Consider the following 27878-nt stretch of genomic DNA (forward strand, 5'->3'; position numbering starts at 1 on the left):
CTATGTGCACTGTAATCTTCCTGCTCTGCCCAGGATGACAACCGATGCACTTTCCCCATGTGCCAGCTCCGTGTCTTTGGTACCTGTGCGCTGTCAAGTGGGGAGAGGGTAACGGTGTCTTGCCTGTTTCAGAGGCTATCTCCCTCTGGGGCTCAGGCGCGTGCAGGGAAAGAAGGGTGGTGGGGATCCCTCTCCATCTGCCAATAGCCGCTGGTCGCGCCTTCTCACCTACCCCCCACCCTGGTGCCCCGTCTGCTTGTGGCGTCTCCCTCCTCCTACCGCGGCACGGGGTAGCAGGACCACTCTCTCGTAAACGACAGCCACCGGGCACTTCCTTCTCACCTCCGAGTTGTCCCCCCACCGTCGCCCCTTCTACCTGCGGTGGGGCTTCCGCTTTTTCCCTTCTCCACCTTCTGTGTCTTGGGCGTGTGCGGAGGGGAGGTGGATTGCTCTCCAGGTGCTGGTGATCGCCGGGCGTTTCTCCCACCTCTAGATTGCATGGTATCTTCCCCCGTCGGGGGCCCCGTCTCCGGTGCATTTCTAATTATAGCCGTGCCCGCCTCCAGCGTCCTCCGTTTCTCTCGACTCGTTAGCCGTGTCACTTGGCGGCTGCCATGTTGTCTTCGCTGCACCGCCGTCTCCAGGGCTCGCCCACTGATTCTCCAGTTGTCTCCCCTGCACTACTTTGTCTCCGTAGGGCTGAATGTTATTGGAGGTCTATAGTAATGCATTTAGGATCTGCTTATCGATTTATGCAAGATTTATGTGCCTCGGGCCTCCGTCCCCTCCTGGAGCTCCAAGTTCTGCCTGCTACTCCATACGTGGCCAGACGACGCCCCCCCACAATTTCAGACTTCTGCCATGGGCAGTGCAGGCCCCCACGTGGCCTCCAGCACACTCTCAGCACCAACCTTTCCATGCCTTTGAAATTGCTATGGAAAGGCTGGCAGTGAGGGGAGTTGTAATCAGCCAAGTGGCACTGAGTTCAGCACCACCCTGGCTGAGTACAACTCAGACTGCTCTCACCACGTCTGGAACCATGTTTCTGGCGGGGACGACAGTCTCCTGGCATGTCTGCCCCCCAGGGTTGTAATTGGGTGGTTGGACCACACGGAGGGTGGCGGTCCAACCGTCCATGCGATTGTGTCGGTCCTCAGACCGCCACGCTCGGAATGAGTCCCTTAGTCTTTTAGGTTCCTCGTCTCCTTAATAATAGTTCCTACAGTCAGAAGCTGTATATCTTTGCTACTCTCTCTCTGGGTTTGGTGTTCAGGTCACCTCATCCCCTTTCCACTCGCTGAACTCTAGAAGAACCCAAGGATTTGTCACAGGGTTCCATAGATGTTCCTACCCTGTGTATCCTCTTTGAGGCCCCTCACCCTGATGTTGTTACTCTCTGTGCTTTTGAGATGATCTGACTTCCAAGGTATGGATTTGTGCCCTTCATTAGTACAGATTTGTGCCCTTCATGTCTGTCTTCACCTTAGTGATGTCCTTATTTAGGTCTACTATGAGAGCACTTTTGTTGTCTGTGAAGCTGTTCTCTGTGTGAGCTCAGCAAAGTACATTTTGAGGTATTCTTTTGTGAGTTCCGGTGAGCTTTTTGTTGCCTTGTTGGCAGTTGCAGCCTCCTCCCTCTGGCTCCGCAAAAGTGTATCAGTGCCACTTTATTTAAGCTAAGTGACTGTTACATTCATGTGTGAACTGACTCCACTAGTATTTAGACCTGCTTTTCATGAATTTTCAAGATTACACTCCCCGTTTGACACTAGGTGCATTTTTTGCTCATCCGCTATTACCACTAGTGTATCTGTACTATCTGTCGTCGCTCTCTCTCTGGCACTACAGATGTGGTGCCATTAGCTTTGTTTTCCACTATGGGTTTTCCTCAGAACACCAACCTTCACAATTTGTTGAACCAGTTTATCTCCCAAAATCTTTTCTACTGTACCTTGGGAGCAGTTCCTTACAAGCAGTCTCTGTAAATCTCTTATCATGCTTCTTTGCTTGCTTGTAGCCCTTACTAGAGCTGCGCTTCCTCATTCTGGTGACTTTGAAGAATTCTCCTGACACCTGTGAGGAGTGAAATAGCTATTCTTTCGGGCACCAGTTGTCCAGTATTGATGCACGGACTGTCAACGCGGTTTCTGTTTTGTCCCAATTGTTCACATCTTTCTACTGCTGCACCACTTGTTCAGCGTATGAAGTGGATGGGGCTTTTGCCTGCTAGGGAGGCCTCACCTTACTTTGCCTCCAACTGCTAAGTGGGGTGCACTTGCAATGAACGCTTTCTGTTCTGATGCCGTCCCAGCACCAAAAGAAGATATGGGTAATAAGAATACGAGGGTTCTTCTCTGATAGATGAGAGAAGGAAATCATATACCTGATTAAGTTCTAATACTTTGTTTTTTTTCTGTCTTGTATGTATTTGGCTTGTATTTCCGGGTTCCTTATTTGGAACTGTTTTAATTGATTTATATATATTTAAGAGCTTCATTCAGGCCACAGCTTTTGACGAAAATTCCCTACTCGTTTGGCAGGAAATTCTAAATTGGGTCTGCTAACAATACGGCTGGTCAGTCGTGCCTTCTTCCACTCTAGCAGCTTAGCAAGCATTCCTCCCTGTTTAGTACTCCTTACCAAAAGGATTGGCAGTGATCACCACAAGTACTTCTATCAACACAGTGGGAGTACTTTTGATGAAACTGCATTGCCGTCTGGCGTTTTTATTAATTTCTCATTAACAAAAAAAATCAATGTCCTTTTCAAGTTTTGTGCCCAGCATGTGTGGGGATTTCTTTCCTGCCTGGGACCCATATTCCTTGCAGGTAATTAAAAACGGGAAGACCTGCTGTAAATACAGTGGACCTTCCAGTGCTGGGAGCTGTCTTTTTCCTGGTAGCTGGCATGCAGGGCATATGTTTTTTTGTACTGTAAATATGATGTGCCTTCCCGTGCTGGCAGCTGTTTGTTTCTTGGTAGCGGACATATGGAGCATATGTTTTTTGTACTGTAAATATGGTGGGCCTTCCAGTGCTGGAAGCCGTTTGTTCCCTGGTGGCTGGCCTGCAGGGTGTATGTTTAAGTCGAAGCCCTGCACTGTCTGGTTTGCTAAAAGCATCCTGGTAACATTCAGGAAGCTTCCCTGGAATGCTTTTTGTCCGTTGCTTACCATTTTCTTTGTGGTTTGTAACTCATATTTTCCGGCTTTCTTTTTGCTGGCTTTATTTGGTTTTGACTTTCCAGCTTGAGTTTGTCCCTCCAAACGAGCAGGGCCTTTTCACACTACCTTTTCTTGTCACATTTGCTGTGCATTCAGAGATAGAGGTCAAATGTCTGGCTCTGTCTTCCGAGGGAGTTTGGTGTTTACTTTTCTTTTTCTAACTTCAAAGTGCAAGGGTTTATGTGACAGTCTTGCTGGATCCTGGGGACAGGAAAGGGTTTTTTCTTACACATTTAAATGAACTGTGCAAGCATTTCAGAATATATCAGAATTAGGACAGCACAAATGAATCACGTTTTCTGTTAATTCAGAAGTGTGTTGGAAGCAAATTATGATCACAGTATATCAATAGACTAGGTGATATAATTTGTGCACTGTATAGTTTTATTGGTAAAACTGTATGTCCCTGCAAATGTAATGATCATTTCAATTGAAAATATGTTGTTTGTAATGGCAGTGTGCTACCACACCATGCATACTCCACTCTACACCACTCCACACTGCTCTGTGCCACTCCATGCCACTACACTTTATTCTTCACCACTCAACGCCACTGCACTTTACTGCACTGTGCACCATGTGACTATACGCCACTGCACTCTACTCCACTTCACTCTGTCTCTCTACTCCAATGCACTGTATGCCACTCTACTCTAGACCTCCGCACTCTTCCGCACAGCACTCTACACCCCTCCAGTCGAGGCCAGACCACTCTCCTCTGGAAAGCTTCAGTCTACACCACTCAAATCTATGACACTTTGCAATTTCTGCACTACTGCAAGCTATACCAATGCACTCTATGCCACTCTACTCTGCATTACTGCACTCTACGCGACTGTACTCTGGAGCATTCCACTCTACGCCACTCCACTTTCTTCCAACATACTCAACAACACTCTATGCCGCTGCATTCTTTGTCACTCTATTTTGCACCACTCCACTCTGCGCCACTGTGTTATACCACACTGCATTGCTTGCCACTGAATTCTGTGCCACTGCATTCTACGCTACCATACTCTGCAACACTCTACACCACTCCACTGTATGCTCCTTTACGTCACTGCACTCCACTCTGCACCTCTCTAATCCATGCCACTGCAAGCTGTGGCACTGTACTCCATGCCACTTTACTGTACTCTGAACCACTTTACTCAACACCACTGCACTCTATGACACTCTAATCTGCACCACTGTACTCTGTGCCACTGCAATCTACACTAGTGAACGCTATGCCACTCTACACCATTCACTCTATGACACTGCTCTGCAACACTGCACTCTGATCTACAATGGGCTGCAACACTCTACACCAATACACTCTACACCAGTGCACTCTACATAACTCCACTTCACTGTACGCTACTCTATGCTGCTGCACTCTACTCTACTCTGCACCTCTGTACTGTATGCCACTGCAGTCCGTGGCACTGTACTCTATGCCACTGCACTCTGTCATTGCACTATACACCACAGCACTCTGCTCTGCACCACTGTACTCAACACCATTCCACTCTATGCCACTCTACTCTGCACTTCTCTACTCTTTGTCACTGCACTCTACACTAATGCACTCTACGCCACTCTACAACTCTGCACTCTGACACTCTGCTCTACTACAACAGACTCTACACCACTAAACTCTACATCACTCTACTATGCACTACTGCATTCTCTGCCAATGCATCCTACGTCACTGCACTCTACACCATTCTACTCTGCATCACACACTACTCTGCACCACTGCCCTTTATGCCACTGCACTCTACTATGTAACACTCTAATCTACATCACTGTCTTCTATGATGCTACATTGTATACAGCAGAATTCTATACCGTTGCACTCTACGCCACTGCGCTCTACACCACTATACGCTGCAAAACTCTAAACCAATGCACTCTACAGCAGTCCATTATACTCTACGCTACTTCACTGTACCCCACTCATTGTCGCTTCACTCTATGCCACTCCAGTACACAACAGTCTATGCCACTCCACTCTGCAGCAGCCATGCTCGTGTACAATATGGTTAAAACACATTGGCAAAGCCAATAGCTCTTGCATAGGCGAGACCTAATGGCTTTGCCATTCCACTGTCAGAAACTAAATGGTTTCCATACTTCTGAATAAGACATGGAATCTGAGAGGTGAGCATTTTGAAACCCTCTGAAAATTGATGAGTTTCCTGTTACATCTGTTTTTGTTATATTTTTCTCTAATTGTTATGTGTGTTTTGATGAAAATTGATGTTATTTTCTCTGGTAAACTCTTGAATTAGTCCTAGCCATTTGGGGATTTCTGTATGAATTAATTCAACCCCCACTTCTATGAGATTATTATTCTAGTGCAGGGATACTAAGAGTAGGGCCCGGGGATGGCTTGCAGCCTTCCAGACGTTCAGTGCGGTCTCTTACTGAACAACTGCACTTAACTGTGGTTTACTTAAAAGAGCATAAAAATTCAGAAAGATGTAAAATACACGGGTTAAGCTTTTATTTACTAACTCACTGAAGTTAATGTAAAGGAGCAAATACAATATCCTGCTCTACTGAACTTTAAGAAAACATTAATTTTTAAGACGTCTTGCAACATGAGTATAAAGAAAAAATTACAGTCTCCTCCAAATTCATAAACGTTAATTTTAGTAACATGCAGAGGGGTTTCACCTTAGTACATTATATTAAATGAGTGAATTGAGAAGTATTTGTTAAAGGTTATAGTTTTCGAAAATGAACTAGAAATATTCCTGTTACCTCTACCCTTCCAACAATGCCAACAGTAAGCTAACAGGCAGGTCAGCTGTCTTGTGAAACCCTTTTGGTGGGCTGGGTTGTTACATTATAGTTTATTAAATCTAACACAAGAGGTTTTTGGTAGTGCACATCCTGAATACTTACTTTTCAAGGTGCTCTTACATATGATAATAAAGAGAATGGAGGTAAAGTGAAAAAAAACAATTGCCTAGGAGCACAAAATATGGTCAAGTGGGGAAGCCAGGATTTATTGTAGGTTTTCTTGTTTCACATTGTGCAATTCTGTTTCTTTCCAATTCAGTAATTAAGTTGCTTTGTGTTAAACCTAGCATCCTTTGCGTGGTCTCCCCTAACTTCTTGCCTCTGCTTCCCAGGTTGTTGCTGTGTGTTGGACTTTGTTTTTGTTACTCTGGACACTTTACCACTGCTGATCAGTGCTAAAGTGCAAGTGCCCCCTATTTGAAATTGTATGTGTAATTGGCTCCTTCATAATTGGCATATTTGATTTACTAGTAAGTCCCTAGTAAAGTGCACTAGAAGTGCCTAGAGTCTGTAAATCAAATGCCTCTAGTGGACCTGCAGCAATGATTGTGCCACCCACATAAGTACCCCTGTAAACATGGCTCAGGTCTGCCACTGCAGTATCTGTGTGTGCAGTTTTAAACTGCCAATTCCACTTGCCTAACCCAAACCTTCCCTTTTTGTACATTTAAGGCACCCCTAAAGTAGGCCCCAGGTAGCCCCAGGGGCAGGGTGCAGTTTATGGTAAAGGTAGGACATGTAGTAATGTGTTTTTACATGTCCTAATAGTGAAATACTGTCAAATTCGTTGTTCACTGTTGCAAGGCCTATCTCTCTCTCTCATATCTTATAAGTGCAGTTTCCCTTTGAGAGCAGATAGGAATCTGGAGTTTGGGCTCTCTGAACTTACAATTTAAAAATACATCTTTTGGTAAAGTTGTTTTTTAAATTGCTTGTTTGAAAATGCCACTTTTAGAAAGTGGGCATTTTCTTGCTTAAACCATTCTGTGATTCTGCCTGTTTGAGGATTGTTGTTTGGGTCAGACTGACAGTTGGGCTGTTTGTGAATCTCCTCTAAACAGTGACACAAAGGGAGCTGGGGCTTAGCCTGCATATCCTGATGAGATATCTGGGCTAGAGTGGAGGGAGGAGTGGTCACTGAATGAGCAGTGCCTGCCCTCACACAATGCAGTCTCCAACCCCCTGGTGTGTGTCTGGGGCCTGACCTGGGCAAGGCAGGATCCTGTAAACAAGAGAGACTTTTCTTTGAAGTTGGGCAATTTTAAAGGCAGAAAGGGGTATAAGTAGTGGACCCAAAACCCCAGACTTTAGATTTCTCCAAGATTTGCTTCTGGAACCCAGGGTGATCTCTGCCAAGGAGAAGAGCTGAAAAGCTAAGGAGAAGTGCTGCCCCTGCCTGTGACTGTGCTTTGTTATCCTTCAGTTGCTGTTTTCTGCCTGAGGAAGGAGGCAAAGACTGGACTTTGTGGTATATTCCTGCTTGAAAAGAATCTCCAAGGGCTTGGACTGAGCTTGCCTCCTGTTCTGAAGTCGCAGGGCCATCAAAGACTTCCTCTGCCAGCACCTGGACTCTCTGCTGAGACTCCTGCCCTGCCAAGTGGTGCCTAATCCAGACCCTGGGCCCTTCGAAATGAGAAGCTGATGGAAAATCAAGAAGATCCAAGAAAACTGACTTTGGAGGACTCCGGACTGACCCCACTGCTGAATCCCGTGACACCACCTGCAACCGAAGCCGAGGTCCTCGCTGGAGTGTGACGAATCCGCAGGCCCAATGCCACTGTAGCCACGCCAAAGTATGCAACTCTGTGGAAGTTGCCACACTACTTCATGACGGCCAGATATCAGCTTTGCCGGAAGTGTGTGGATACAATGCTGCGCACTGACTGTGCCTCACCTCCAACGCTCTGCAGCAGGGACCCGACATCTCTTCATGATGCTTCTGCTCCTTCGCAGCATTGGAACCAACGCCGCCTCGACTCCAGCGATGCTGCTATCCCCGACTCCGTGCACCAGCATGTTTCCTCATTTTGACAAGGTACTGCACTTGGGGGTCCGTGTGACTCCGTGACCAACACCATTGGCGTCAGATTGTTGGGAATGGCTCTTTTACGACACCGTGCTCTCACCTAATCGAAACCTTTGTGTTTCTAAGCCCTATATTGAATTTTAATATTTAAAAATTCATAACTTGACTTGCGTATGTTGGATTTTTGTCGTTTTGGTCTTGTTTTGCTCAGATAAATATTGGCGATTCTTCTAACCTGGTGTTGAGTATTTTGTAGTGTTTTTACTGAATTATTTTGTGTGTTGGTACAAATACTTTACGCATTGTCTCTGGGTTAAGCCATTCTGCTCGTGCCAAGCTACCAAAGGGGTGTGCGGGGGTTAACCGGATGTGCCCTGACTAGAGTGAGGGTCGTTGCTTGGACAGGGGGAACCATGACTGCCAACCAAAGACTCCATTTCTAACAATACTTGTTAACATTTTTTCCATATTAATTTTATTAAGTTTTCAAACATGGGCATGATCAACAGTTACACATGGACAGTCATGGATCCAGGACACATGTTGTCAGCAGAGCACTTCCAGTGTTGCTTCTTGTTAACAATTGATTGTCCCAAGGTAAAGATAGCAAGTAGAGAAAGCTTTCCTAAGGTGCAGTAGAGGGATAGCGATTCAGAAACTGTACACAGTATTGTCAAATCTATGACTCTTCTAGAGACTAGGTGCTTAACTTAAAGGGCAGTGTGGAATTGAACCTGCATTGCAACTACATGAGTGACCACACTGTGTGCATGCTGTGCTTCCCCCAAAGCCCTCCTTACACCCCGCCCCCTTCCCACAAAAATCCCATTCTCACCATGCTGGCATCAGTGCGGCCCTCAGGCACACCACAGACTATACTTATTGGCCGTGGGAAAATGTTTGCGAGTACCCATGATCTAGTGCGATAACAATGTAACTAGGCATACAGTATCATTAATCTTAAATTAATGCTCAGAAGGAAAGAGTGTTATACCAATGAAAATGTCGTGCCACTTTTCTTTGTTTTACATATACTCTAAATGGTTTGAACAGTCCAATTAAAACAAGTATTGCAGTAGAATTAACAGGAAGTAGGTGGAAACCACATTTCTATAAGTACCACACACCTGCTGCAGAGTTGTCCAACTTATATCTAAGACTCCAAATGTAATTTGGAATTCTCAAGCTACTTTGAATCTAACTCTAAGGGGTGTCTATTTAATTTTGTGATACAATTATGTACAAAATCTCAACAGTAGCAAGTGGCACAGAATGCACATGTGTATTACTGTTAATAGAGGTACGGTTTCTTCTGTTTTAGGTCCAGTTGGGGCCCCCAAATCAGCATCTCTTTATGATCTTTCAAAACACGTAGGATGTGTGGGTGACATTTCCTTTGTGCAGTATTGGCAGAGGTTTTAGTTTGGATCAAAATTTAGCAAAAGGTTGGTTGACACACAGTAAATTGGGTGGGACATGTCTTACTTAGGAACTCACAGCATAATGCAGATATTTCTAATGTTTAACGTTTAGATGTACTATATACAAGACAGGCTATACTGTGCATGATACACACTCATAAAATGATTTGTTTATGTCACAATGGGTAGGACATGACATTTCTAGGATAGAAATAGGCAAGAGATTGTTATGCAGTGATCATGCCAATGTATGATTGTTTTTTTTATGTGTTTGATGTATTTATCATTAGAGAACAAACTAGTGACTGAGTTGAAAGTGGATATTAAGAATCTTATGCACTTAATGAGGCAAACTCATAAGTTTTTTTTAAAGAAACGCGCAGAGAGGCAAATTTGTTAATACAGAGAAGGCACTTAAGCCTGAGGACTTGAAGGTGGTCTAATTATGTTTTGAGCTTAAATAGAAAATGTTTTCGCCCGCAATAGATAAGCGCTTGGGAGCAGTGTGAAGAGCCAGTGACTTTGATGTCAGAATGCTGACTACATCCTAACGTGCAAATGTGGGAGAACATATTTTCCTTTGGGGGAAAAAGTTAATAAAAGCTACAAGTCCAATTGCACTTTTCCTCTGAACTTACACATACATAAAGCTATAGCATGTTCATCTGCACATATTTAAATGCCTGTTGACGTGTGTTTTCCTGACACGCTGCAAATCTTGCAGATTTCTAGAAGTGCTCATGAAATAGTTTTTGTGAATTCCAAAGATAACTTACATTCCCTCCAAACATAGGGGTAAACCGATTGAATTAGCTACATGACTTTAAATATGAACATTATTTCATAGAATGTTTTTTCAGGAAGTAAGAGATGGAACGGTTTGAATTGGAACATAGGTGGATAATTATCAGAATCAAGATGATTGTTCTGTTCATTATTTTGTATGCTTTTCAAATCATTTCTTATACTTTATGAATAGAACAAGCAAGACAATGGATGAGAAAAACATGTCTCTTGGGGAAGATTATGTGTCAATGATTCCAAATTCAGTACTTGTTAAAAAAAAGTCAACAAGAGTGGACATAACTGGGATTCACTTGACATTTGTCAACCATTTAACTTCCATAATTCTCAAATTTGGTTTCAAGCATTGAGCAATCTACTAGAATGCTGTATTATTCAAAGATTGTTAGTACTTTTACTTCTCCTGAGGAAGAAGTTCAGTTCTAGATTGATTCCTCCAGAAGGTAAGCAGGCTTCCTTAATGGGAACAGTTCCTAGGGGATCACAGTAAACCATATCTTATATGTTTGATGTAACTGTCTGGTAGAATCCTGAAGGTATAGAGGAAATGTTGGATTTCTAGTGGAGTATGGTAAAGTAGCACACCTCTGTGAATGTTGGAAACTTGAATGAGAATGAACTCTTTGTAGGCAAAGGCTACTGTAACAGGCCATAAATAAAGCACTTTGTGCTGCCAGCTTCTTGCCTTTGAGAAGCGGTCTGCTTCCTTATCCCCTGACTGCTTGTCTGAGTGTTGAATTCACTTCACCGCAGCAAGGGTGTAAATGGCTCTTCAGTATATTGCAGTATCATAAACTGCTTTCTCTGTTGTGCTGTGCTGGACCCTCACCTTCCTTCATTTAGGGAAATATAAGTCCTAATGCTCAGTACAACAAGCATTTGCAATACAATGGGTTTCACGTTTGCTCGCGTTAGAGCTGTTAACATTGCAAATTTCCAACTGGACTTATTTTCCCGCTTAAATTGAAAATGAAAAGTAAAACAGTTGACATAAGCGATCTGATTCAAAGAGCCATGGCCGCCATGAGCATGGGGGGGTAATTTGCCTTCATGTACTTTGCAGGGGAGCCCGCTCAGGTTTCGTTACATCACTGGGAAAAAAGGTACCTGCTACTGGGGCCCATAGTTGTGGCAAAGGTAACTACTGTGAGGGCCACAATGGGTTATTTTGGATTTCTTAGAGAAATTATATGCTCATGTTAGGAGAAAACTTTTGTTACACTGAATTGGAAACATTTCTAGAGCTTAGAACTGACCTGTTAACAGAGAAAACAATGCTAAACTTGCGGACGTTATTTTGTATGGTGAAATTTAATTGGCTACTTGTAATATTTAGCTTTTTTTGAGGATGGTATCAATCGGAAGAGGATTACAAATAAGGTGAAAAAAAGATAATTAACTAAAATTTTACTTACTACATTCAAGTTTTCATGGTCCAATTGATTAGTAATTCTATAAATGGTAAAATTAGAATTGAATCTGCATTTTATCAATCAGAAATTATAGATTATGCTGTGCCTCAAAAAAGGTCTACATTTGGCCACCTAGAAGCAGACATGGTGGCCTTGTACAGTGAAGCATTTTATCCGGTGCTGTCAGACTGTTTTGGAGTTCGGTGTTAGACAGGACTGGGAGTTCATCGATCACCTAGAATGATCTTGATGATGTTCGCTCTAAATCATAGTCTTTGTTATTGTGCCAGGCGTAGACGCAGGAAACTTTTAAGAAACGGAGTTGCTGAAGTGATTTTATTACTCATGTATAAGAAGGCAATGTTTGCCTTGCAACTGTCAAGGTGATTTTTCTGAAGAAATCTGTAACGTTTTTAATGGTCTACTATTTCAATGACCTCATATGGGGTGCAGCCACTGTGTATTGTTTTTGAATTATGATTTTTGTATTACCCTGTATTCCTTAACATGTGTGACATGTTATCCTAAGCAAATGTCCTGCCTTGCACATAAGTTGACGTAAATGTCTAATGCTTATTCTCTTTGATTTCTTTCTTGGCATTTGTTGCACTCGATGTAATTCTACAACGATTGTGGTTTGATAGCATTTAATTCAATAAAATTGTTGTCTACCAAACCGAACTAAAGAAAGTTTGCACTCCTCTTTTGCAGGGGAGTGAGCAGGATGTCGGGAAGATTGTGGCAGCTCTAACCGAATGCCTGACTGCTTTATCTGGTGAGCTGCTTCAGAGAGTGACGAGCATTGGGATTTCAGGACAGATGCACGGCGTTGTGTTTTGGAAAATAAACCAAGGTACACACAATAAGACGCAGCAGTAAAAAATATCATTCGAGTATTAGAAGGCGTTTTGTAACCCACATCTGTGAAATGAAAACTAGCATTCACTAGGCGTTTTCTGCTGTGGTATCCGACTGTGTACACTCAAACAGCTTTCAGTCCTTACTGACGACAAAAAAGCAACTCAGCACAATAAGAAGTGCAGCTGACAGAAAAGCTGAACAAAGGAGTGATGACTTATTTTTAGACTCCTCACATTACGTTGGCGCTTTTGAGCATGAACTATTACCCCTTTTCTTTGATGGTGATTCATGTTTTCTTGAGTTGTGTAAGATCTTTTTTTTTATATTTATTTTTTAACATGTAATCAACAACAGTTGCGTAGTCAGTCTATTGCCACAATGTTCCATTCACTTTTCAAGTTATTGTTTTACATGAAAGCATTTATAGAAGATGCATGCTATGGTGGTCAGTAAGCAAAAATAGACATCTGTTCATTCTCATCTCACAGCCTCACCAGACAGGCATTCCTCTGTATCAACAGTACAAACCAGCGCTGCCCTGCCATGATTTATTCCTTTGTCGCATCAGATATCCCCAGAGGGGTCCCCAGACATCTGGGATGTGCTGCTGGAAGGTTAAGGGTATTCTATGCTTCCGTGCGGTTCTTACAAACCATCAAATCTCTGAGCCGTTCTTCTGACATAAGTGTAGTGCGTCGTCCACAATTCGAGTTATTTACGGTAGACCCGAAGTGGGAGTAGCATGTTCAATAAACGTTTAAAAAAACAAAAAGAGTAATCTGAGCGTTTGTCAATTTGTTAGGTCAAGGTGCTATTTGTGGTTTTAGTGACTAAGTAAACTCTGTTGTGTTGGTACTACAATATTATGTCGCAAGAACTGACTAAAATCATCAACTTTCTGTCTCTGCAAAAGTCTATTGCTGTAGATCATGCATCATTGCATATTGATGCAGGCTTGGCACAATGAATGGCTACAATTTAGGGTGAAGTCTTAGGAAAATGGCTGAGTGTGCACATGTTTCTCGTAGCTGGGCAGTAGGAAGAGGCACCAAGGTACAGAGATAATGCAAAAACAATCTCTATGAATTCTTCTGGAAGCTGCTAGCTTCATTGAGCAGTAATAGGTACAATCTACTAAAATTTGATATCATAGGACTAGTAGTATTTGCTGTTATATATTTATGTCTATTATTTATAATTCCCATGTATAAATAGGGATATTAATTAACAGGTATAATTTTGTTTTGAATATTTTGTAACCTTTTGGTTTAGCTTCATGGTCGCCTATTACATGTCACCTTTTTCATCTGAGACTGATATGTGATGGAAACAGTCCACAGGATAAATATCTGTGACTGTTGGGAATGTTGATCCATAGAAATGTGCATTGTGATCACTAATTTACTTTTTTGTTTTGCATCATGCAGCTGTTGCTCTTACACAGGAGTGTTTCAGCTATGACTCTCATGGTTTGATTTGATGTACCATAACGGACTGCAAGCAGGTGGCTCAGTCTTCAAGTAACTCATATTGGTGCTTATTAGTGACAAGAAGAGTGGTCTACTGACAAACATCACCACACACAACATGAAGACAGTCTACTTTAAGTTAGTTGATCAAAACTTGAAAAATACTCGAAATATTCCAAGTCGATCTGGTCAAATTCATAAGAGCCTACACACACTGTAAGATCTAAGAAGAATTTGGCAAAACCAACATGTCTAGCTTACCTGTAGCAAACAAAACAGACAAAGGTGGTGCCATCATTCCATGCATTAGAAACTGTGAAGGAGAAACATACTATACCCGCCTCACCTCTGACATAATGTTTTAAACACACTGTAAAACATCCTTGTATGTTATGACTCTGGTAGTATGGAGCTCGTCAGCAATGCCAGAAGACGTCCATATCTATCTGTTACCAGATACAATAAAGTGCTACAGAACATAAACGGCTGTGTTAAATATAATATAATAGTCACATTTACTTTTAACCAAAAGATGCACAATGATTGAAAACCTAACCATATTATTTCTCTGTCACTGTAAAACTGAGCATGGGAAGTCTAACCTCCATCATATGTGAATGCCATATGATAGTACAAGAAAGAAGCTTCCAGCGGGGTACTTAATAATATCTCAAGGGAAGAAATTAGGTGTTAATATAATATCCTAGTTGTTTCACTAAATTTAGAAAAGAACATGGAAATGAAAAAAACATGCTCCCACACATACTTGCAAGAAACTGGTTCTTTGATAGGATGCTTACAACTGTGCTGCAATCATAGTGACCATGCTGCAAAGGAGGTAAAAGCTGCATGGTGTAGTGTAACTGAGTGCACTAAGTATTAATTGACAAAACATATCTTCAACCATCTTCAAAATAAAATGTTACTGCTTGATGCCTTGCACGTGGAGTAGTGCTAGAAAATGAGGTTAGATCAAAGATAGGTATTTTCTGTAATTGTTTAATATATTCAGGCTTATGTCAAACAGCAAGTTTGCAATGCTGGTAAGTTTATTTTCAACAGGTCCAATTCGAACCTGAACTCTCCCACTGTGTTGGCTGATGCATATTTATAGGGAGAAGAATGTAGATTTTCAGGTGTAGGCTCTCATGTCTCAATTTGAAGGAGAGGTGTGATAAAGATATTTTCGGTATCAAGGTAAGATGGGAGCTCTTCTGTGAAGATAGTTGCCTTCAGATTTCCTTGTAATGCTGCCAGATTTGGTCTTAGATTGGTATTAGAGAGCTACAGAGCTGCGTTTCGATACCATGGGTCATATTGCCTCGACTGATTAGAGCTCCATGGTGGACACCAGATGTTGGTTGGGTATATAATGTTGAGTCTGCTCTTTAGTATATCTTAGATTGATGTGCTAACATGGTTTGAAAATGGATCAAAGTATTTTGAATTTATTCTTGAATTTATTTTTGGTGCCCTTGAAAGAGCCGGAGTAATGAGGGACAGTTCAAGGTCACATAGTGCCTTTCTGTTGGGTTTTGTATTCTCTGGGGTTTGAGAGTCAGTTTTGTCAATGCTATTTAATAGTTTGTGTTAAACTGACAAGCCGAGACAGCACTAAGCCAATGATAAGCATAGTGTGGTGTATTATCAAGAGTATAGTGATGATCCTTATCTATATCGTACGATGGTAGCTGGTATTTTTAATCACAGCAAAGTTAGCTTTCATTCAGATCGAGAAGTATATGTTTCAAGCAGGTATTGTTGTGTTTTCACTGTTTTATGTGGCTACTCGGATAGATGTGTAGTTGCATATTATCTGCAAACATTTGGAACTGTAAATGATTTTGAAAAATAACCTGGGCCAGTGATCTCTTGTGGATACTGAGACATTGGAATTTCTTGTGTGGCATGGAATCCACTGTGTTTCGCTGGTGATGAGAAGGAATACTCATGATCAACACCAATAAAGGGCTGTACAAGTAACCCTGACACATAGGGGGTCATTCCGACCCCGGCGGTCAAGGACCGCCGGGGCCGGGGATGCGGGAGCACCGCCAACAGGCTGGCGGTGCCCCGACGGGCATTCTGACCGCGGCGGTTTGGCCGCGGTCAGACAAGGAAAACCGGCGGTCTCCCGCCGGTTTTCCGCTGCCCTTGGAATCCCCCGCGCCGCCATGGGGGATTCTGACACCCCCTACCGCCATCCTGTTCCTGGCGGTTCGCCCGCCAGGAACAGGATGGCTGTAGGGGGTGCCGCGGGGCCCCTGGGGGCCCCTGCAGTGCCCATGCCAATGGCATGGGCACTGCAGGGGCCCCCGTAAGAGGGCCCCACTGTGTATTTCAGTGTCTGCAATGCAGACACTGAAATACGCGACGGGTGCAAACTGCACCCGTCGCACATACCCACTCCGCCGGCTCCATTCGGAGCCGGCTTCCTCGTGGGGAAGGGTTTCCCGCTGGGCTGGCGGGCGGCCTTCTGGCGGTCGCCTGCCAGCCCAGCGGGAAAGCCTGAATGGCCTCCGCGGTCTTTCGACCGCGGAGCGGCCATATGGCGGTTCCCGCGAGGCGGGTGGCTACCGCCGCCCGCCTCACTCGGAATCAGGCCCATAATGTCTCACAATCTACTGTGCTGCAGCAGAAAGGTGTTTGTTGCCTCGTTATTTTGATCAAACCCATTCATCTGGTAGATAGATTTTCAGTTCTTAGGCGTGGGTTTGATGCTTTTAAAGCCACAAACTTGTCATTTCCACATTCCTAGTTTTTTAGAGAGAGGCACATTTGTGTCATGCAGTAAAAATGTTACAAAAGTGATTATTGAGAACACTGTAAAGTATTCTGAATAAATAATAATAATATTTCCCACCAGAAGTGCAGATGCTACAGCAGGCAGGTGAGGGAGTTGGGTGTCAATACCTCGGTCAGTGCTGCTGCTGAGTTTCTGTTTTTCGAAACACCACTGTACTTAAAGAATCAAGAACACTATATTCTCTGTCAGAACTTTGATTTTGAAACATTATGCTGAGCATTATATATATGTTCATTTTCAAATGCATACTTGCATAGTGTTAGAAATGGGGTTTTTGGTTGGCAGTCAGGTTACCCCCTGTCCAAGCAAAAGCCCTCACTCTAGTCAGGGTAAGTCACACACAATCCAAGATTATCCTATGCCTACCCTCTGATAGCTTGGCACGAGCAGTCAGGCTTAACTTAGAAGGCAATGTGTAAAGTATTTATGCAATAAATCATACAATACCACCATATAGCACCACAAAAATACACCACACAGTGCTTAGAAAAATATATAATATTTATCAGGATAATTGTAGGTCAAAACGAATAAAGTTGCAATGTGAATTTGTAGAGATATCACTGAAAAGTGATATAAAGTGTGTCTTAAGTCTTTAAAAAGCAAACAAAGTCTCTTTCAAGCACAAAGTACCTGGTTTGGAGTGGAAAATCTCCTCAGAGGGCCCCAGAAGAAGAGATACGTGGAAAAGGGTGTGTGCGTCGATTTCTCCCCAGCACACACGGACTCGCATCGTTATTTTTCACGCGGGGAAGTCGTATGTTGTTTTCCGGCGCGCGGACAGTCTCTTTCTGTGGATCGCGGGGATTACCAGATGTCCCGGGTCTGTGCGTGGATTTTCCTGCTTGTTTTCCGGCTGCACGTCGTTCTGCGGGGCTGTGCGTTGAAATTTCGATCTCACAGCAGGCGTTGTGTCAATTTCTCCTCTGGAGGTCAGGCGGCGTTGTCCTTGCGAAGCCGTGCGTCGAAGTTCCGGTCGTCCTGAAGGCGTCGCGGCGATCAGCGTCGATGTGCGGCGTTTTTCTCGCCGCGGAACAAGCTGTGCGTCGAAAATTTCGGCGCACGGAGCGTCCAAGTGAAAAAGAGAAGTCTTTTTGGTCCTGAGACTTCAGGGAACAGGAGGCAAGCTCTATCCAAGCCCTTGGAGAGCACTTTCACAGCCAGACAAGAGTTCAGCAAGGCAGCAGGCCAACAGCAAGGCAGCAGTCCTTTGTAGAAAGCAGACAGGTGAGTCCTTTGAGCAGCCAGGCAGTTCTTCTTGGCAAGATGTAGTTTCTGGTTCAGGTTTCTTCTCCAGCAAGTGTCTGATGAGGTAGGGCAGAGGCCCTGTTTTATACCCAAATGTGCCTTTGAAGTGGGGGAGACTTCAAAGAGTGGCTAAGAAGTGCCCCAGGTCCCCTTTCATTTCAATCCTGTCTGCCAGGGTCCCAGTAGGGGGTGTGGCAGTCCATTGTGGGAGAGCAGGCCCTCCACCCTCCCAGCCCAGGAAGATCCATTCAAAATGCAGATGTATGCAAGTGAGGCTGAGTACCCTGTGTTTGGGGTGTGTCTGAGTGAATGCACAAGGAGCTGTCAACTAAGCCCAGCCAGATGTGGATTGTAAGGCACAGAAAGATTTAAGTGCAAAGAAATGGTCACTTTCTAAAAGTGGCATTTCTAGAATAGTAATATTAAATCCAACTTCACCAGTCAGCAGGATTTTATATTACCATTCTGGCCATACTAAATATGACCTTCCTACTCCTTTCAGATCAGCAGCTACCACTTCAATACTGTATGAGGGCAGCCCCAATGTTAGCCTATGGAGGGAGCAGGCCTCTCAGTAGTGCAAAAACGAATTTAGGAGTTTTACACTACCAGGACATGTAAACTACACAGGTACATGTCCTGCCTTTCACCCACACAGCACCCTGCTCTAGGGGTTACCTAGGGCACACATTAGAGGTGACTTATATGTGGAGAAAGGGGAGGTTTAGGCTTGGCAAGTACTTTTAAATGCCAAGTCGGGGTGACAGTGAAACTGCACACACAGGCCTTGCAGTGGCAGGCCTGAGACAAGGAAAAGGGGCTACTTAAGTGGTTGGCACAACCAGTGCTGCAGGCCCACTAGTAGCATTTAATCTACAGGCCCTAGGCCCAGAGAGTGCACATTACTAGGGACTTATTAGTAAATTCAATAGTCCAATCAGGTATGATTCATGGTTACCATGTTTTAAGGGAGAGAGCATATGCACTTTAGCACTGGTTAGCAGTGGTAAAGTGCGCAGAGTCTAAAGGCCAGCAAAAACAGTGTCCAAAAAGTGAAGGGAGGCAGGCAAAAAGTTAGGGGTGACCACCCTAAGGCTGTCAGGTCTAACATGTGTCCCCCCCCAGCTGAAAGTGGGGAGAGCTACCCGAGCTCCTGGGAGCTCTCATCGCTAAGGCGGAAGTATCTGGAGAGACCATCAGCATTGGCGTGGTCAACCCCGGGGCGATGTTCCACCGTAAAGTCCACCCCCTGTAGGGAAATGGACCACCTCAAGAGTTTTGGATTCTCACCCCTCATCTGCATGAGACATCTGAGGGGCCTGTGGTCTGTCTGAACCCGGAAGTGAGTCCCAAACAGGTAGGGTCTTAGCTTCTTCAGTGCCCAGACCACAGCAAAAGCTTCTATTTCACTCCACCTCTGTTCCCGTGGTAATAGCCTTCTGCTAATAAAGACTACTGGTTGGTCTAGGCCCTCCTCATTTAGCTGTGCTAGGACCGCCCCTATGCCATGCTCTGAGGCGTCTGTCTGCACGATAAATTCCTGGGAGTAGTCAGGGGCCTTGAGCACGGGGGCCGTGCACATGGCTTCCTTCAGGGAGTCAAAGGCTTTCTGACAAGCCTCTGTCCAGTTCACCAACCTAGGTTGTTTCTTGGAAGTGAGTTCTGTCAAGGGTGACACAATGGTACCATAGCCCTTGACAAATCTGCGGTAGTATCCGGTGAGGCCTAAAAAGGCTCTCACCTCAGTCTGAGTTCTAGGTGGTTGCCAGACCTTGATAGTTTCAATCTTGGCCTGGAGTGGCTGCACCTTGCCACCACGTACTAGGTGTCCCAAGTACACTACGGGACCCTGCCCAATCTGGCACTTACTAGCCTTGATGGTCAGGCCTGCCTGTTGCAGGGCCTGAAGCACCTCCTTGAGGTGGAGCAGGTGTTCCTCCCAGCTGGAACTGTAGACAGCTATGTCATCCAGGTAGGCTGCACACAAGGAATCCTTGCCAGCTAGGACCCCGTTAACCAACCGTTGGAAGGTAGCAGGGGCATTTTTCAATCCAAATGGCATCACCCTGAACTGGTAATGGCCATCAGGGGTTGAAAATGCGGATCTCTCTTTAGCCCCCTCAGTCAGGGCGATCTGCCAGTACCCTGAAGTAAGATCAAACGTACTCAGGAACTTGGCAGTGCCCAGCCTGTCAACGAGCTCATCAGCTCGGGGAATGGGGTGAGCATCAGTCCGGGTGACTGAGTTGAGACCCCGGTAGTCCACAAAGAACCGGAGTTCTGGCTTCGCACCTGGGGCAGTAGCCTTAGGGACCAACACCACTGGGCTGGCCCATGGACTACTGGATTTCTCGATAACCCTTAAAGCTAACATCTTGGAGACCTCCTCCTTGATGCTGGCTTTCACCTTATCCGATAACCTGTAAATTTTGTTCTTCACAGGGAGACTGTCACCGGTGTCAATGTCATGAACACAGAGATGGGTCAGTCCAGGAGTAAGGGAGAACAGGGGGGAGAACTGCTCCAACAGCTCATACTTTCTGGTTTAGAGTCAGGGAGTCAGAGAGGATGACCCCTTTCACTGACCCATCACCTTCTTGGGCAGAGAGGAGGTCGGGGAGAGGTTCACTCTCCTCTTCCATTCCTTCATCTGTGACCAGAAGCATGTTGACCTCAGACCTCTCAAAATGAGCCTTTAGCCGGTTGACATGGAGCACCCTTAGGGGGTTCCTAGGGGTTTGGAGGTCCACTAGGTAAGTGGCCTGCCCTTTTTGCTCCTTTACTTCAAATGGGCCAGACCAGCGGTCCTGGAGAGCTCTAGGCTCTACTGGCTCCATTACCCACACTTTGTCTCCAGGTTGAAACTCTACCAGTGTGGCCTTCTGGTCATACCAGCGTTTCATTACCTCTTGACTGGCCTCAAGGTTACTTTGGGCCTCTTTCCAGAAGCGGGTCATCTGGTTGCGGAGGGCCAACATGTAGCTGACCACATCCTGAGGGGGTGCCTTTGGAGCTCTCTCCAACCCCTCCTTGACAATGCTTAAGGGTCCCCTGACAGGGTACCCATAGAGAAGCTCAAAGGGACTGAACCCCACCCCCCTCTGGGGGACCTCTCGGTAAGCAAAGAGAAGGCATGGTAAGAGGACGTCCCACTTACGCCTCATGGCCTCAGGGAGGCTACCAATCATGCCTTTCAAGGTCTTGTTGAATCTCTCCACAAGACCATTAGATTGGGGGTCATAGGGTGTGGTGAAGTTGTAGGTTACACCACACGCATCCCACAGAGACTTCATGTATGCAGACATGAAGTTAGTTCCTCTGTCAGACACAATCTCCTTTGGGAATCCCACACGGGTAAATATCCCCATCAGAGTTCTGGTCACCACCGGTGCAGTTACGGTCCTCAGAGGGATTGCCTCTGGGTAACGGGTGGCATGGTCCACCAAAACCAGGATGAACCTGTTGCCTAAGGCAGTTTAGGGGTCCAATGGACCAACAATGTTGATGCCCACCCTTTCAAAGGGGGTGCCAACGACAGGAAGTGGAATCAGGGGGGTTTTAACCCTTTTCCCTGCTTTATCACTGGCCTGGCAGGTAGGACAAGATCTACAGAACTTATCTGAGTTTGTCCTCATTCTGGGCTAATAACAGTGGGTGACAAGCCTGTCAAAGGTCTTACCTTGCCCCAAATGTCCTACCAGAGGAATGTCGTGAGCCAGACCCAGTAGGAAGGTTCGGTAACACTGGGGGACCACCAGCGTACGCGCTGCCCCAAAGGCCGGAACCTTAGGCTCACTGTAGAGGAGATCCTTCTCCCAATATATGTGGTGATCGCCAGAGGCTTCACCTGCCGCCTGGTCTGAGGCTTGCTTCCTCAGACCATCTAGAGTGGGACATTCTTTCTGCACCTTGCAGAATTCCTCCCTGGTGGGTCCACCCTCAACTTGCCAGCCAGCAAGCTCCGGTAGGTCACCTAGGGTGGCAATGTCTTCCCCAGTTGGCTCGGGAGCCTCCTCCTCAGGAGCCCCGTCAACCACTGCGGGAACTTCTGGGACCGGTTTCCCGCGCCCCTTGCCCCTCCTCTTGGCAGCTCTCTGGGCCATTGTTACAGGCTCCAGACGCCCTTGACTTCCCTCTCGGTCAGCCATGGACCGTGTGGTCATGCAGACCCACTCAGGTAACCCTAACATCTCCAGGTGAGATCTGAGCTCCACTTCTTTCCAAGCAGTATGCTCAAGATCATTGCCTAACAGACAATCTACAGGCATGGCAGGACTCACAGCTACTTTCAGAGTACCAGAGACCCCCCCCCCCCACTCAAAGGGAACCAGAGCCACCGGTAGGTGACTCTCACGATTGTCAGCGACTATGACCTGGTGGAATGTATTAGGGACTGTCTGCTCTGTTGACACCACCTGACTCTTGATAGTAGTCATACTGGCTGCTGTGTCACGCAGAGCCTCCACCTTCTGCCCATCAATGGTGACCCACTGCCTGTACTTGGAAGTATTTTGGGGCATGTGGGCTTGGGCACCATTTCTCCTTCTCCCAGGGACACTAGGGAAATCTCTACCTGTTCCCCAAAGCTATCTGGATCCATCTCCCCCCGAGCGCTACACTAGTCAACCCAGGTGTCTGTCCGGTAGTGGACGGTGCTCTCTTGGAGCACTGGGGGTCGCCTTTATAGTGACCATACTGGTAACACTCCATGCATTTGGGGTTGGATTTCCCTGACCTATCATATGTCCCTGGCTTTTTCCCAAATCTGGAAAAGGAATGGTTGCCACCCCCTCCCTGGGAATTCTTTTGGGGGCCTTTGGAGAGTTCCTTATCTGTAAGTTTATCTCCCCCCTCTTTCTTCTGTTGGGAACCCTGACCACCTTTGTGGGTGTCCCCCCAAGGTACCTTCTTGGACACTCTGGTGCTAACCCAGAGGTCCGCCTCCTCAGCAAGCTTCCTGGGATCAGTCAGCTTACTATCCACTAAGTGCTGGTGCAACTCTGTAAAAGTAGTATTAAGCATATGCTCTCTCAGAATCAAGTCATATAACCCTTTATAATCATCTACTTTTGTTGCCCCGCACCCATCCATTCAGTGCCTTACAGGAAAAGTCAAAGAAATCTACCCATGTTTGTGTGGTTTGTTTGGTGCTGTCCCTGAACCTCTGACGGTATCCCTCAGGGGCAGCCCAAACTTGGCAAGTAAAGTGGCTTTCTGAAGTGGGTATATGTTTTGATCAGGTTGATCCAATGTGAGAAGTGTGTCCCTCCCCAATGGCGGCACATAACCCCACATAGCTACCCCCCATTGCCCTTCAGGAACCTCATGAGCCCTTATTGCAAATTCATAAGCAGCTAACCATTTATCTATGTCATCTCCCACCACAAAACTTGGCACCACATTTTTGGGTATACGAACCTTCTTTTCTCCAGCAGGTCCTGTCTGTATGCTGCCACCATTATTGCTGGATTCAGACTGTCTCGCCTTGATCTCCAGCTTCTTGAGACTCAGTTCATGAGCCAACAATAGTTTCTTTTCAGCCAAAGCTCTCTCAGCTTCCACCTGTTTGGCTGCTCTTTCAGATTCAGCTTGTTTGGCTTCTCTTTCAGCTTCAATTTGTTTGGCTGCTCTTTCAGCCTCAGCTTGCTTGGCTTCTCTCTCAGCCCTTCTTTCCTCCTGTTGAGCCTCAATTTTCAGTTTTGCCATTTGCAATTGGAACTCCTTTTCCTCTCTCCTTTCCTCTGCGGTCAGGCTTTGCACAGAGACACTGCTCCCTGGTCTGGAAGGGGCCACAATTGCAGTGGTAACATCATCCACAGATAGCAACAAATCCTCTGAAGGGCCATTTCCTGGCTCCTCTTCCTCATCATCCTCTTTTAAATGGGCTTCTGCCCAGGCCCTCAGCGCCACTTGAAAGTCCTCCTTTTTGGAGGCCCCTTGGGTGGGTACCCCCATTGCCCTGCAGAACCCTCTTAGCTGTTTGACCGTATATGTATCCAACAGGACTAGGTCAAAGTCTCCCATTTGAGACCCAGTCAAAGACATGTTGAGTGAGGATTTCGTTTTTGAAAATCGTCAGGGAGAAAAAAAACGAAATTTTGCAAAAAGAGATAAAAATCAAGTTGACCTTCAACTGTGGGTAGGTAGTGAAATACTTAGCTACTGTATGTCACTGCACAAACACAAGTCCTATCCTCACCGCTGATCACCAATGTTAGAAATGGGGTTTTTGGTTGGCAGTCAGGTTACCCCCTGTCGAAGCAAAAGCCCTCACTCTAGTCAGGGTAAGTCACACACAATCCAAGATTATCCTGTGCCCATCCTCTGGTAGCTTGGCACGAGCAGTCAGGCTTAACTTAGAAGGCAATGTGTAAAGTATTTGTGCAATAAATCATACAATACCACCATATAGCACCACAAAAATACACCACACAGTGTTTAGAAAAATATATAATATTTATCAGGATAATTGTAGGTCAAAACGAATAAAGTTGCAATGTGAATTTGTAGAGATATCACTGAAAAGTGATATAAAGGGCCTCATTACGACCCTGGCGGGCGGCGGAGGCCGCCCGCCAGGATGCTGCCCTCCAAAATACTGCGCCGCGGTCAAAAGACCGCGGCGGGTATTACAAGTTTTCCCCTGGGCTGGCGGGCGGTTGCTGAAAAACCGCCCGCCAGCCCAGGGGAAAACGACCTTCCCACGAGGATGCCGGCTCGTAATCGAGCCGGCGGAGTGGGAAGGTGCGACGGGTGCAGTGGCACCCGTCGCGTATTTCAGTGTCTGCAAGGCAGACACTGAAATACTTTGCGGGGCCCTCTTACGGGGGCCCCGCACGTGCCCTCTTGGCATGGGCACGGCAGGGGCCCCCAGGGGCCCCGCGACCCCCCCTACCGCCATCCTGTTCATGGCGGCTTTCCCGCCATGAACAGGATGGCGGTAGGGGGGGTCGGAATCCTCATGGCTGCGGAGCGCGCTCCGCAGCCATGGAGGATTCACACGAGCAGCGGAAAGTCAGCGGGAGACCGCTGACTTTCCGCTTCTGACCGCGGCTGAACCGCCGCGGTCAGAATGCTCGTGGAGCACCGCCAGCCTGTTGGCGGTGCTCCCGTGGTCGGTATCGGTGGCCGCCAGGGTCAGAATGACCCTCAAAGTGTCTTAAGTCTTTAAAAAGCAAACAAAGTCTCTTTCAAGCACAAAGTACCTGGTTTGGAGTGGAAAATCTCCTCAGAGGGCCACAGAAGAAGAGATACGTGGAAAAAGGGTGTGTGCGTCGATTTCTCCCCAGCACACATGGACTCGCGTCGTTATTTTTCACGTGGGGAAGTCATGCGTCGTTTTCCGGCACGTGGACAGTCTCTTTCTGTGGATCGCGGGGATTACCAGATGTCCCGGGTCTGTGCGTGGATTTTCCTGCTTATTTTCTGGCTTCGCGTCGATCTGCGGGGCTGCGCGTCGAAATTTCGATCTCACGGCAGGCGGCGCGTCGATTTCTCCTCTGGAGGTCGGGCGGCGTTGTCCTTGCGAAGCCGTGCGTCGAAGTTCCGGTCGTCCCGAAGGCGCTGCGTCGATCAGCGTCGGTGTACAGTGTTTTTCTCGCCGCGGAAAAAACTGCGCCGAAAATTTCGCCGCACAGAGCGTCCAAGTGAAAAAGAGAAGTCTTTTTGGTCCTGAGACTTCAGGGAACAGGAGGCAAGCTCTATCCAAGCCCTTGGAGAGCACTTTCACAGCCAGACAAGAGTTCAGCAAGGCAGCAGTCCTTTGTAGAAAGCAGACAGGTGAGTCCTTTGAGCAGCCAGGCAGTTCTTCTTGGCAGGATGTAGTTTCTGGTTCAGGTTTCTTCTCCAGCAAGTGTCTGATGAGGTAGGGCAGAGGCCCTGTTTTATACCCAAATGGGGGAGACTTCCCCAAAGTGGGGGAGACTTCAAAGAGTGGCTAAGAAGTGCCCAAGGTCCCCTTTCAGTTCAATCCTGTCTGCCAGGGTCCCAGTAGGGGGTGTGGCAGTCCTTTGTGTGAGGGCAGGCCCTCCACCCTCCCAGCCCATGAAGACCCATTCAAAATGCAGATGTATGCAAGTGAGCCTGAGTACCCTGTGTTTGGGGTGTGCCTGAGTGAATGCACAAGGAGCTGTCAACTAAGCCCAGCCAGACGTGGATTGTAAGGCACAGAAAGATTTAAGTGCAAAGAAATGGTCACTTTCTAAAAGTGGCATTTCTAGAATAGTAATATTAAATTCAACTTCACCAGTCAGCAGGATTTTATATTACCATTCTGGCCATACTAAATATGACCTTCCTACTCCTTTCAGATCAGCAGCTACCACTTCAATACTGTATGAGGGCAGCCCCATTGTTAGCCTATGAAGGGAGCAGGCCTCACAGTAGTGCAAAAACGAATTTAGGAGTTGTACACTACCAGGACATGTAAACTACACAGGTACATGTCCTGCCTTTCACCCACACAGCACCCTGCTCTAGGGGTCACCTAGGGCACACATTAGAGGTGACTTATATGTGGAGAAAGGGGAGGTTTAGGCTTGGCAAGTACTTTTAAATGCCAAGTCGAGGTGACAGTGAAACTGCACACACTGGCCTTGCAGTGACAGGCCTGAGACAAGGAAAAGGGGCTACTTAAGTGGTTGGCACAACCAGTGCTGCAGGCCCACTAGTAGCATTTAATCTACAGGCCCTAGGCACAGAGAGTGCACATTACTAGGGACTTATAAGTAAATTCAATAGTCCAATCAGGTATGATTCAAGGTTACCATGTTTTAAGGGAGAGAGCATATGCACTTTAGCACTGGTTAGCAGTGGTAAAGTGCGCAGAGTCTAAAAGCCAGCAAAAACAGTGTCCAAAAAGTGGAGGGAGGCAGGCAAAAAGTTAGGGGTGACCACCCTAAGGCTGTCAGGTCTAACCCATAGCTTTAAGACACACTGTAGGTTGTGTGCAAAATATAAGGGCCCAATGTATATGTTGATGGTCAGGCCATTATTCCGCCAGGGTAACAGAGTAAATACTCAGGAGATCCCGACCGCCAAATTTATAAATGACCGCCAAGCCGGTAGTCATTAATAAAGCATTGGCAGGAAACACTCTCATGGTGGTTCCTGTCTATGCAATCTGCTGTTTGGGAAAGAGTTGTGTCTGCATGAAGCAATCCTGCAGCAAACAGTATTCTTTTTTTTATTTCCAAAATGAAAATTCTGAAATGGGATCTTCTTTTTCAAAATAGAAAAGTACTGCTCCCCTTGCTATGGGAGTAATCCTCATGGCGGGGGAGCATTATTTATTTTTAACTGTCCCTCACCACCGCCTGGCAGTGACAGAGTGTAAAAAAATGGCTACATGTCAGCTCTTCCTTATTGAGCGGCCGAACATGGATCTGTTTCTTTGACAGCCCTTACTCCATCAGACCGTCTGAGCGGTTTGGCTATGGCAGCAACAGAGTAGTCGCCGCCGTAGCCAAAATAATGGCCTGCCTGCATTTAAACAGGGCTGGTGGATATTGAGTTTGGCGGTATGTATACTCAGTTGCCGGTGCAACTGAGTATACATACTGCCAACATATAAATGAGGCCCTATGTCTTCATACAGCTTGATAGATAGTTTGTTGGACCACTGTCAGGTCAGTGTTTTTATTTAGACTACAGTCACTTTTCCATTGCATTTCCATACTACTTATGGAAGAAGATTTTGTTTCAGACTTTCTTTGACAATTCACAGTTTCTCCCTTGAGATTATGGTGTGGAGAAATCACACATTTGTACTGATAGAAGGCCCTGTCAACACAGCATCAATCAGGCCATCCTTCTTT

General features: G+C 46.0%; 1 protein-coding gene across 3 annotated transcripts in view; it reads left to right on the forward strand.

Moving 5' to 3' along the window:
- The window catches only part of SHPK (sedoheptulokinase), a 130635-nt gene that overhangs the window by 30076 nt on the left and 72681 nt on the right, over positions 1-27878 (forward strand). For all 3 annotated transcript variants that reach the window (XM_069226344.1, XM_069226345.1, XM_069226346.1), the window contains one exon: positions 12391-12532. In XM_069226344.1, coding sequence (XP_069082445.1) covers positions 12391-12532 — 142 coding nt within the window. The remainder of the gene's footprint in view (positions 1-12390; positions 12533-27878) is intronic.

The sequence above is a fragment of the Pleurodeles waltl genome, chromosome 3_1 (assembly GCF_031143425.1).
Source record: "Pleurodeles waltl isolate 20211129_DDA chromosome 3_1, aPleWal1.hap1.20221129, whole genome shotgun sequence".
Taxonomy (NCBI): domain Eukaryota; kingdom Metazoa; phylum Chordata; class Amphibia; order Caudata; family Salamandridae; genus Pleurodeles; species Pleurodeles waltl.